At 44.6% G+C, this 12,981-nt stretch overlaps 1 protein-coding gene across 1 annotated transcript in view; it reads left to right on the plus strand.

Annotated features, from left to right (window-relative positions):
* The window catches only part of lamc3 (laminin, gamma 3), a 124,004-nt gene that overhangs the window by 68,187 nt on the left and 42,836 nt on the right, over positions 1-12,981 (plus strand). The window contains exon 10 of the mRNA XM_030085467.1: positions 165-363. Within this exon, the coding sequence (XP_029941327.1) occupies positions 165-363 (199 nt within the window). The remainder of the gene's footprint in view (positions 1-164; positions 364-12,981) is intronic.

The raw sequence follows: 12,981 nt of genomic DNA on the forward strand, positions 1-12,981 counted from the left end.
CCGTATCACATTTGTTGTGTGTCTTGTGAAAGAAACGTTGAGTTTCCAGTCGAACCCATGAAAGATAACATCTTGGTCTTTTCTACATGATGGCAGCTCACACTCCTCTGATAACACTGACTCTCCTCACCTCTGACACCCGACCTCTGCTCTCTTCCTGGTAGAGAAATTCCTGGGTCAGCGAGTCCACAGCTACGGCCAGCCGCTCTCCATCACCTTCACCTCGGAGACCCCGGAGCTGCTCCCGGACCACGTCTCCCTGCTCCTCCAAGGCGCCGGAATCGCGCTGTCTGCCGACCTCGCATCCCGGCCGGCGCTGCCCTCCGACCCCGGCCACGCGCCTCGGCGCTCCTTCGTTGTCAGGTACACGGACGGAGGCGTGCGCGGGCGGGCGGGCCCGGCGGTTTGCGGGAGAGCGCGCTCGCGCAGCATCGCTGTTGATGTTGTTTTAATATCACCGCCGTCTCCCCGGAACACGCCGGAGCCTTCGCCTGGATGTCGAAGTGTTTGTTTTACCCCGCGTCTGTGCACCTCCCTCGGTTTCTTCCCACTATATACGTTTGGAGTCCGCAGAGTAGCGACTATCCGGGACGCCTGCGCGCTGATTACAGCTCAGCCGCATTGACTCGGCTGTCGCGGTCCCGGCAGAGCGTCAGGATATGAATGTAGTGATGAGCCAGCTCTTTCATGCACTGGCTGTCTTGTCGATCTGGCAGGTGCAGAGCCGTGCCGTTACATTTCCATTTTTTACATTCGAGACATTTAGTTGATGCTCTTACCTGGGGTGACATGAAGTGTGTGCGGCAGCGGAGAGAGGAAGATCAGAAGGCAGATAACGATGAGACGGAGCAGCGAAAATGATTGAAACAGAGCTAAAAAAAGGGACAGCAGACAATAAAAAAACATGAGAGATATTACTTCAGTCCCTGATTTTACAAAAGCCTCCTCGTTGATGATTCTCAGTGGGGAGAGGTGATGTGAGGTAAGTCTGACAGGAGACACTGGAATGATGATTCTCAGCGGAGTGCAGAGGTCACTCATCTGTTCAGCTCCTGGGGGGGACTTTGACTGGGAGGATGACTCGACTGTCGCAGGGAAAGTAAAGCTAAGTGGATTATAGCGGCGGCATGCAGAGCACAAGATGGAGCGGAGGGTGGATCCATGGCCCGGAGCTACGATATGAGGGAGCTGGTGGTTTTTTTGCCAACAGTGGGGCTTGAAATTACCTACAAGCTGCTGCAGCTCGCCGATGAAATGAAGACATTATTGTTCTCCGTGGAGACAACCGAGCTGTTAACAGTGCAAAGGAGGAAGTTCGCAAACAAATAACGGCTCAAAAACTTGAAGGGCACTCCGAGAGGGCGCACCTCCGTCGCTTCCGCCATGATACGTCACACACTTTACTCTCATCTGGTTTCATGATTTTTGGATTTTCCTGGGCCTGATTGTGCAATATTAATGAGAGTATGAATTTCACACATGGCCATAATGTTAGGGCTGACCACTGTGGTGTTTGGGTTTGTGGCTCATAGTGACATCTAATAATCCCATTGTGAGAAAAACGATCGTTTCACCCAGGAGATTTTATTTTACTGTGTTAGGAGGAACCAAAGTTGTAAAGTTGCTATCTCTCACCAGAGCGGCACCTGTGATGTATTTACGTCCCTAAATCAACATTTGTAAGAGCTTTTTGGGGCTTTCCATCTGTTTGTACTTTGTTCAAACTGTTTATTTCCACTTTTTCTGGTTCATAAGATTAATTTCTGTAAAATCAGTTGTTATGTCGAGTCCAAAATCGCTGCCAAAAAAGCATTTGTGAGACTTGGAGGCTGAATAACTCAAACTGACCAAGAAAAAAGATGTGTGAAACATTGTTAGACTTCAGCAGAACTTTAAGAATGAAAACATTATCAGCTAAAGTGTCACAACAGTGTTTCAGATTGAGCTTCATGATCAAATCTGCTGTACATACTTGCTCGAATGGAGGCATATAGGACCCAAAATAGAATAAAAATAAGAAAATAGAGAATATTGCCAAGAAAAAGAATGCAACAAGATTTACAATAGAAGATTAAAAAACTGAAATACGCATTATCTGATACAATATATCCCTGAAATTAAACAGCCAACAGAATAAGCAGAGTGATTCATTAATTATAGGAAACACACATTAGTTTCCAAAGTAAAAAGTCACATTAACTTTTAATCACTAAGTAAGTAACCCTTCTTTCCCACAATTTAGTAAAGAAGTAACTCTAATCATGACAGGCAGACAAACATCCATTTCAAAGTCTTTAATTCAGCTTTTTTTATTTAGCCATAAAAGATAAAATGCTTCTATAAACAGCATATGAGCAAAATATTACAATAATAAAACCGATATCGACACAGGAAGTGTAAAATTACACCTAATAAAAGCCTCTTATTGAAGCCAAATATACCTCAAGCACACACAGAATGTGCTGTGTAGCAACTGAATAGTGTGAACTCACTCTGATCTTCTCATCCAGAAATGTAAAGGTTGTTCAAGTAAAGGGGAATACTTCTCTTTTCCATCCAGGTAATCAGACACACGCACACTGTGTAGTTTATGTCATGAGACACATTTAACTGTGTGATTCTCTTACTTAATAGCAAAGTTAAATTTGAATTAAATATGTTGTCCGTATTTTTTTTATCTATGAGTCTCAGTGAAAACGTCTGTGACCTGCTGCTGCACTTTGCTGTTAACAGCTGCGCTTTTAAATGTCTGAGTAGTCTCGCTCGCTCAGGTCGCTCTATAATGCATATTCCAGCCTCCCACACCTGCAAATAGAGGCACACTTGGCGCTTGTAGCAATCAAGATCGCATTCCCGTTCACAATCATTCCAAATAATAATGAGAACACATCCACGCAGCGTTTTGAAATCCGGCCGCTTGTCTGCCTCACGGTAAATCTTAATTTTATTAGACTCTGCAGATAGGTTTGGTTTTAGTCTAATTGAAGGAAAACAGCACCTCTTTGAATGCAGCAGCAATCAGAGGTTTGGATGTGGAGACAGAGATAGCAGCAATCAAAATCAAACTGTGTCACAGTTTCCGTCACACAGAGCTGATGGTGTTTACATTACTTGTAGCTGGCAGTCTGCTGTTTTTGTTTTCCCGCTGTCTCTCTGTGAGATTATATTCTGTCGTGCGTGTGTCATCCGTAATAGTTTGTTTGTGTTGCATTGCATTTGATTAGCTTCTCGATTTGGAAGCTGAGAATAGGGACTGATTGAGATGTTGTCCGCCAGCCAGGACGAGAGCTGCGACCCACAATTTGTTTGTGTTAGCGTCACAAAAGTCCACGATGAGACACTTTTATTGTTTGTTTGTCATCATGAAAAAGAGCAAGTTTCTCTGTTTGAGTGCTTTTGAAAGGTTGATCTTATGGAATTACTCACAATACAGAGATCAAGTTTTCAAGAAATATTTTCAGAAAAAAAGTATAATTGATACTAGACTTAAGTAGACTGGATTGAAGTGTTCTCACATGTGGCACGTTTGACGACATTCTGGATGTTTTAGGAGCAGCAGTAAGGAGACAGGAAAAGGAGAGGATGGCACAGAGCTTTGAGTGAGGTGAATTAGTGAAAACCTTTATTGTAGGGGTTAAGTTGTACTGTAAACACAGTTAACAGTGTTTGAACCTACACATCTATCGGGTGCTGGCAGCATGTCAGCATGTCAGCACCCAACGGGGAGGGGGGTCTCGGGTGTCTCAGCCGTATGCTTTCCTTTCACTTAGCCCAGTGCGTCAGTCTCCTGGCGCCCACGCGCCGCTCCCGGGCCTTGTCTTGACTCCCCGCTGAGCCGCCCTCCGTCCATGGAGCTCCTCAGTCGGACAGCCTCTGTGAAGTCTACCGCTTTCATATAAATGCTAACGGAAGATAGTTTCCAGGAATATGCTCGGGAATCGCCAAGAGTTCCCAAACACTGGTGTTCCAAGCTCAGCACTATAGCCACCTGAGTTATCCAGTTCAACTAAGCTTTATTTATACAACATCAAATGCAGCAGAGTCATTTCCAGGCACTTTTACCAAGAAAACCCAACAGTTCCGCTGTTTCTTTGAAGCTGCAGCTATGGACCTCAGCGAACTAGCAGACACTGTGACATCCCCCATCAGCTTTTGTGAGGACTTGTGTGTGCAGACCAAGACCGTCTGCACATACAATAACAATAAACTGCCAAACATAAACACCAAACCTCCGGAAGCTGTGCTGATCTCTGAGGAGGAGATGCGACGACTCTTTCAGAGACTGGGACCAGACGGTGTGTTCCCCTCCTGCCTCAGTCAGCTTTCATACCACACCTGTCTGTGAAACTCCTGAAATACGCGGACGACACCACCGTAATCGGACTGATCGAGTAGACAAATCTGCATACAGACAGGAAGTTGACCAACTGGTCCTCTGGTGCAGCCACAACCACCTGGACCCTGAACCCACTCAAGACTGTGGAGATGATGGTGGATTTCAGGAGAAACTCCTCAACACCTGCTCCCCCCACCATCAACAACACAGTGTCGACTGTGGACTGCTTCAAGTTCCTGGGTTCCACAACAGAGGTTGTACTTCCTGCAACAGCTCAGGAAGTTTAACCTGCCTCAAAAGCTGCCGATCACATTCTGCACCGCCACTGTTGAGTCTGTGCTCTGCAGCTCCATCACTGTCTGGTTTGGATCGGCCACCAAGCAGGACAGGCACAGGCTGCAACGGACAACCAGGTCTGCAGAGAGAATAATAGGAGCCGACCTTCACTCCATCCAAGACCTGTACCTGTCCAGGGCCAGGAAGCGGGCAGACAACATCTCTGCAGACCCCCTCACACCCCGCTCATAAACTCTTCAAACTCCTTCCTTCTGGTAGGCGTGACAGAGCACTGCACACCAACACCGCCAGACACTGAGGCAGTTTCTTCCCCCAGGCCATTAACCTGATGAACTCCCGGTCTCAGGATCCACTGTCAGAACTACCACTTAAAATCCTGCCTGTTGCACATCACTGTAAATATTGAAGATGTTATTGTAAATATTGTTTTCTCCTGTTCTCTTCTTTTTTCTTTAGAAAATGTTCATACGATTGTAAATGTTGGGACTTCCTGCTTTTCAGAATGTTTATATGTGTTTTTATTATTTTAGGATTAGAGGGGAAGAGAGAGCTGGAGGGAGAGAGATAGGGATAGATCAGGAGAGAGAGAGGAATAGAGAGAGAAATGGAACGGACAGCCAGGCTGATTCTCTGAAACCAGCTCGGCAATGCTCCACTCGCTGCAGGTAGACCAGATCGCTTCAGATCATGAACTTCAAGGATCTCCTGAGTGTCACAGTGCTCAGGCATCCTGCCACCATGTATTTTCTGTTCAGGGCCAAATGTTTCCAGTTTGCTCTGGCAATTAATTGATTCTGTCCAGTGGTTCAGGTATTTGTTTTTATGTTTCTTTATCATTTGGTTGGGTCTGATTGGCTGTGTGTTTGGTGGCTCTGCTTGTGTTCACGCTCCTGAAGGTGTTCATAGAATTTAAGAGCTCCCTTCTGGATTCTGATAATTAGAGGGTATTTTCCTAATTCTGCTCTGCATGCAATCCTGCATAGAATAGATTTGCAGAGTTCTGCACGCAGAGTCCCGATTAGGTGTTTGTCCCATTTTGTATGATCTTAGTTGGTGATTGGACCCCAGATTTCACAACCACAAAGAGAAATTGGTTCTATAACCGAATTCTGAATTTTGAGCCAGATTGAAATTGGGATGTCTAATTTAATGTTTTGATGGCATAGAAAGCTCTTCTCGCCTTGTCAGAACTCTTGCTGAAGCAGTTTGAATCTCTTTTTAGACTTTTTAGGCAATTGTTAGAAATATTACGCAGGTGAAACAAGGAGGTCCTGCAGGCCACAGTGTTACTGGAGATTAAAGTAACACCAGCCAGAGTCGGTGTATGTTTAGATAATTTTTCTCTCAGATGTTTTGGGCCAAATGTAATAACTTCTGTTTTATCTGAATTTAGGAGCAGAAAATTACGGATCATCCAGCTTTCTATTTCTTTAAGACAAGCTTCTAGTTTTGAAAGTTTTTACTTGTTTTAAAGTTGGGGGGCAACCGGAGCACCAACTCGGAGAAAACCCCACAGCAGCAGAACCCTGGACCGGCCTGTCCGGCTGATGTTCCCTGATAGTCAAGTTAAAGCAGGGAAACAATCAACAGTGTTATATTGAGTATAATGAAAAATCCAACCATTATTGCTTGATTCAGATTGATTGAGTCAGTCAAACTTGACCATCTAAGCCTCCGTCTGCCTCTGTGTGGCATTTTTTCAAGGCTCTCGATGAGCTCCTTGAATTCTTTCTTCAGACTCTCGATTATCACGCCGTCAACAGCCGAATCCCTGGACTGGACCAGAGACCTCAGCTGTGTCTCAGTGTACAACTTTTTGATGTTTTCCATTGCCACCCTGCTGATCTTGTCGTGGTACCTGCCCATCGCCGTGCATTTTCCAGACACTGCGAGTCCCTCCATCACCTGCGGTATCAGCTGTTTGGCATGGGAGATCCTCTCCTCCGTGTTTTTAATGCAGTAACAGTCAGACATACACAAAACTTTGTCAAAGTGGTTAAAGTGGTCAAAGATACAAGACAGTTAAAAACAGCATTTTTATTTGAATGAAATCCAGTATTTTGCACCCTCTGGTGTTCGCTCCTCTTATTCTACATCTATGAAGGTATTTTATCCATCTGTGAGAAGTAGTGTTCCCTGTGTGTAGATCAGTTTTCTCATATGTGAGAAGAAAATATCAAGTTTGCACCCATTTCTATACCTTTCCTAGACTCTAAATAGAGCTGCTGGGTTTCGACATTGAGAGGAACCAGTTGAGGTTCAAGTATCTGATTAGGGCAGCCTTGGGTCGCCTCCCACTGGAGGTTTACCATTCACAGCCAGCTGGAAGGAGAACCAGAGGTCGGCTCAAGACCCTCTGGAGAGATTATGTCTGCCGGTTGATCTGGGAGCGACTCCGAGTCCCTCCAGGGGAGTTAAAGGACGTTGAGCGGCACGTCTGGGCTTTGTCACATATTACCACTGGATAGATTCATTGAACTCAAATTATGCACTTTTCAAGGAAGTCGGCTCTCAATATGCAAAAATATAAATATTGACTGTCCTCTGCACAAGAAATTCCTCCTTTCCGAAACACACAGCACCTGTTCTGATCCCACAGAGTTCACCTTGCTTTAAGGCTTTTTTTCTTTTTCTTGCCTCTATTTTTATTATGCTGTGCTCTTTTTTATACTATTGATTTCATAGGTAGCACCTTGAGATTTTCCCTGAAATGTAAAGTACATTACAAATAAAGATGTATTATTATTCCTTATAAGTTCCAGAACAACAGCGTGGTGATCTTAATGCACTCGTTTTACTTCGATGGCACCATTTGCCAGCTAAGCTCGTGATTTTTATACAGAAGCAGCATCTTCTGATGCATACATTTATTAAGGTGTCCAGCAAGGACTTTGGCCTGTTGGACCCCGATGGAAGTGGACTAAGGCTTGTTTAGAAAAAAAAAAACAAAAGTTGCGTACATTGGCAAATGTATTGTGCCAGCAAAATGCTCACGAAGTGAAGTTTGTTTTAATTAGACTCAATCTGCCAAGTGAGAACACACTTTAAGTTAGGGAGTGGGCACCAGCAGGTTGGATTGGCCAGATGAAGTGGTATTTTACAAAGTAACAGCTTGAAACTGTTCTCGTTGGAAGCAACAATGGAGAGAAAGTGACACTGCGAATCGCACTTAAAAGTCACTTCTGAAGATTACCTCTTAATTCAACTAAACAAACCTTCAGGAGACTTATATTAGCTCTGGCTTTAATGTTAAATCGCATTTTTCAGCATTGTAATGCTCGCACATCCTTTACTTGCACTAAACTCTGTTGGAAAGAGATTCTTTTTTATGCTTAGCATCTGCAGCAGGAGCAATTAAATCCAGCAGAAAGCTTTTTTTTTTCTCATACCTATGAGTGTGTGGGTTTTGTGTGGAGAGGCATGAAAGGGGGAAAAAATGTGACCCTCTCCTGATTTGATCATTTTGGACCAAGCTTGTTCATCGTGTCTCCATCACCTGCATAACACAGACTTTAACAGAGGATGTAGTCTGTTAGAAAAGGAAGTATTCGCCTCATACATTACATGATCCCAAATCTTTTGTTCATACTGACCATCATCTGTTTTAAAGATGTACTGCTGCTGCTGTTTTTTCCTCACAGATTCATTTGCCTGATCTTTAATCTCGCTCTTAAACCGTCTGCAGTTCTCTTTGCACCACATTGCTCTCCTTCTTGCTGTCGTTCACGGTGAAGTGGTCAGTCCGTGGGCAGGACTGACGGGAGGAGGCAGACCCGGGCTGGAGAGGCGAGCCCCGGTGTGACAGCCTGTAGGGAAGAATGAGCCCAATCACTCATATTGTTGTGGAGAGATCTCATTAGGCCTTGTCAACCTGGGGTGGTGGGTGCAGCTGGCCCGGTCTCCACAATGAACCTGTTCGAAACCAGGCTGAAATCATCCGCTCTATTTTTGCTCTCTTCCCTCACTTGGCCCACTGTCTGGAAGCCGGTAATCCTTCTCATCCCACTCAGCACCTCCTTCACACTGTTTTGTTGCAATTTGTCTTCAATTCGGCTCTTGTGTTTCTATCTTTAATTCTACTCCTCGGCACCCACAGACCAACTTAACTTCCCCTCTGTGGTTAGCCCGAGAAGCCCTCATCTTCTCAAAGGAGGATTTGATTTCCTTTGTCCTCCAGTGGCGCAAATAGAGTCAAATTAGAGGACCCACTTGGAAATGAACATGTTAAGCAGCTGGGGAGTTCTGCGTTGTGGCGTCTGCGTCCTCTCCTGACCATGTCCCACACCGGTTGCTCAGAACTCTCCTGCAGAGCCGCCACGTGCACCGGGGATCACACTCCCTCACAGCTTCTGTGACAATTGCAAAGCTGCCTGTTGGATACTCCTGAAAGGCATCAACAAAAGCAGTTTGTATGTAAAGTTTGGAAGAAGCCGGAGAAGAGGTGCAGCAGGCCTCGAGCCCTCCGAGAGTGCTGCACTTTGCTTGGGAACGGAGCCATGCTAGTTCAGATGGGAAATGATTAAAGCATGAGCAAAAGGAGCTGGCCAGAGTCCTCCAGTGAGCAGAGAGCTGATTTGATGGATGCTGCACCATATAAACTAACAGTGTTGGTTTGGGGTTGCAGTGGAGGCTGTGCACAGCGGTCGCTTGTCTAAAATCCCACTATGGCTGTTGGCAGTTTGGTCGGGGAGCGAGTATGCTTGTAATGTCAGCAGTGGCTTTGAAAAAAACGAAAAACAGAATTTTGACAAAAGCCGGTCAGAGTTGTTGAAATCTGTGTGATGTTCAAATGCAGATTAGTCCACTTCCTGTGGAGCGTCGTGTGGAAGAAAAGGCAGGGTGGATCTAACATACAGTGCTAATGTGATTGTCTCCAAAATTATTGTTCAGCAAAGAAAATCTGCCTCAGACACACTGTACGGCCGGCGTTTATTGAGAACAACCTGCCCCCACAGAGCCCCGAGCCGAACATGTCCGCCTGAGACAGCAGGATCTGAATCCAGCCACACTCACAGCAATATAGGAAATCTAACGGAGGCCGTGCACACTCCGTCAAAAACTGTGCAGAAGCATACAGAATGAAACAGATGTTACTTTGAAAACAAAGGGTGGTGAAACCAAACACTAAACTCTCCTGTTTATTCATATTCACATTGCAATTTGCATGAAGTGTAATTTTGGAAAGAGAGAGAACTCATAGTTTTTAAAAAGACTGCTTCAACTGTTTTTCTTCCATTTTCTTCCAGTTGTTCTTCATTTATTTTCTTGTTTTGAAATCCTAGTGAAGTAGACTCTACCATTGGACCTGTAGCAGTCACTGTGATATAGCATTTTGTATTGTGTTCATTATCTGTTGCTCCATCAACTAACACTAAAACTGAAGCTTGTGATGAAGTTGTAAAGCTTTGCGTCAGTGCAGTTTTATCCGATGGCTTTTCAACCCCGACCACACGCCGCAGCGTGAATTTGTTCATCATCGACTTTTTCTCCAAACTTCCATCAATTCTTAAAACTTCAGTAATTAGATGTCGGCTGGTGTTTGGAGCATACTTTTACGAAACATTGATTTATTTTAAACCTGTTTTCTTTGAAATTTTAATAATTTTCGTAGTGATTTGGTGGTCTGGAGGCCAGTTTTGGCCCACGGGCCTTATATTTGACACCATCGGCCTATATCATCTCTTGCAGTGTATCCAGATCCAGGGCAGAATTGTCATGATGCTGGAGACAGCTCTATGTTTTATTCTCCTTTTAGCTGTGTTTGTTTTCTTCAAACTTTTCATCCTTACTCTTTTTTTAAGCATAAATTGTTAAAAGCAGCCGCCTGCTCTGGTTGAAAACAATCTGATTTGTATAAATCATTATTAATCACGTCCCACTTCCACCGCGGGCTTTTGCACTTTGTTGACTGTTGTTGATTTGAGGCCGTCTTTCAGATGCAAAAAAAAAATAAATAAACTTGTGAATATTTTACTTAAGTTGACAAGGAGGCTTTGAATGCATCAATAATTCATCTCCTCTGAATCATCTTGCGAGGGGGCGGCGGTGGAGGTCCAGCCTGCTCCCCCGTCACGGGACCCGGCCCACCTCGGCTGGGCCGCCGCCGCTGGCTTTCTGTCCCCTCCGCTTCTTCCACGCTGCTTGCGCTCTGGTGTCTGCGCTCCAGTAATGAGTCCTCCCTCGGCGCCGGGAGCCCATCGGTTCCCTCTCTGACATGCACCAGAGCCCTGGGACAGAGAGCGCCATTAAATGTTCTTCTCAAGAGAAGTTCTCCACAGATCTCATTATGCACTTCTGGTACATGCATGGATACGCCGTGCTGCATGATCTATAGCGTTACCCCGCGCTCCTGCTCTTCTTCTCTTCTGCTTAATGTCATACGCACACACACACACACACACACACACACACATTTGCACACGAGGTTTAATTCACAGTAACAATCAGATGCAGCATGGGCATTAAAAATAATGTTGCAAAAAATGGAAATACGTGCCGCTAAGTGCTTTGCTCAGGGCTCGCGGAAGCATAAATAAACATGAGTGTAAACGCTCGCTCCTCATGTCTCTCTTGACTGACGGAATCTGCATTCATAGACGGTAAATATGTTAACCTGTTAAGTGGGTTTGTGTTCCCACCTGATGCGGAGATCATCGCAAAGTCAGATGAAGGAAAAATCATATGGAAGCTTGGGGATTCAGCCAGAGGGAAGGGAATTGATGAGAGGAGGTGAATGACTTCTATAAGGCAGCAGCCGTTCCCCTCTCTGACGTTCCCTCCGTTCCTTCTCTGTTCCCTTGAAATCAGTGGGCGGGGAGCTTTTATTGCCCGGCTTGTTGCTGTGTGAGTCTGCACCACGCAAGCAAAATATGTGTGCCATAAAGAATCAGTGTGATGCCCCGCTTCCCCTCCACATTAAACCCGCACGGTACAGATTCCACTTATAGTAGGTCAGTAGTGCTGCTGATTTTCACTGTTTTAAATTGCCAGAAGAAGAAGAAGAAGCCTTTCAAGAAAAATGCTGAGAAAAGGTGGAAGGCAATATGCAGCAGTAAGCAGAGCCTAAGAAGTACTGTGCACGTGGTCCATCTGGCATCGGGCTCATTTTTGACATGTTTTGAAAATTCACCGACTTTGATCAGAGATCAGTGCCCACGAAATACAGACAACAGAAAGAGGAGTTCACCACCAATTGAAAGAAGATTTCTTTGTTTATTTACTATAGGTCACTGAGCAAAGCCAGGAGAAACATGGAACTCCTATGTGCCCGGCTAAGCCTGTGATTTATTTATGATACAAAGATCCCTCCAGTCCAAGTCCGAAAACTTTATATTTCTGTGGTGTACAGCACATTTTCGAAAATAAGAGCATTTCTGGTTTTAATCTCTTAAGGACCGCCTATTTAGAGTTAATATGCGAAAGCTTATTGTCTCCAAGCGCATGGAGAACTTTAAACTCACAAATCCATGAATCAATACATCTATATCTGTCTATAAATATTGCATACACACATGTGGAAGCTGATCTACTAACAGAACACACCGTCCATTGATCACCTTGAGACGTTTGGCTTCATGACGATGGAAGATTGTGTATGTGTGTGTGTGTGTGTGTGTGTGTGTTTATGCCGATGAATCAATCTGGAATGTGATTTACTGCGTCCCGGTGGGCGATCGCATGGCTGCATCTGTTTTTATTGCACTTGAAAGGAGCGACCGGCTCAGATTCCAGCTGAGCTGCTGCTGTGCGTTTCCTCACCTGGCTCCCCTCAGCTTTTGTTTGCACGGCGGCCTTTAGCTCTGCTTGACCCACCCTCGGGGTGTTACTGGGAAATGCTGAATCAAATGAAGATTACTTATTATTGGCTTTATTACATCTACTATGGTCACATTTTTCCACGTTTTTGGAATTGAACAATAAACTGAACAATAGTGTCCTTAAAAAATGAGTTGTTCACAGTTGGGAAAAAAAGGCTGAATGGAAAAGATATATATTATATTTACTTATTTACTGAAATTAAAATTGCGAGGAAAAAAATGAATCTCAATTTCCTGGCAGACCGAGAAAGAATGGCGCAGAGCAACACTTACAGTGGTAAATTTTCATGTGACCCTGTGGGAAAATAATTTTCCCACCCCTGTTTTAAGGTGTTTGGTGAAACTGCGTTCCAAACAGATCTCAAAGGATTTGTACCAGAACGCTGAATGATGAAAAGCTATTGTGAAATACTTTACAAAAGCGTCACAATGACTATTATATTGCAACCATCCATTTACATGTGGAGAGTTGAATCTCTGTTCTAAGTATGCATTTGTTCGTACTCGATGATATCTGTATATGAAATGGTG

The sequence above is a fragment of the Salarias fasciatus genome (genome assembly GCF_902148845.1).
Source record: "Salarias fasciatus chromosome 7 unlocalized genomic scaffold, fSalaFa1.1 super_scaffold_4, whole genome shotgun sequence".
Lineage (NCBI taxonomy): Eukaryota > Metazoa > Chordata > Actinopteri > Blenniiformes > Blenniidae > Salarias > Salarias fasciatus.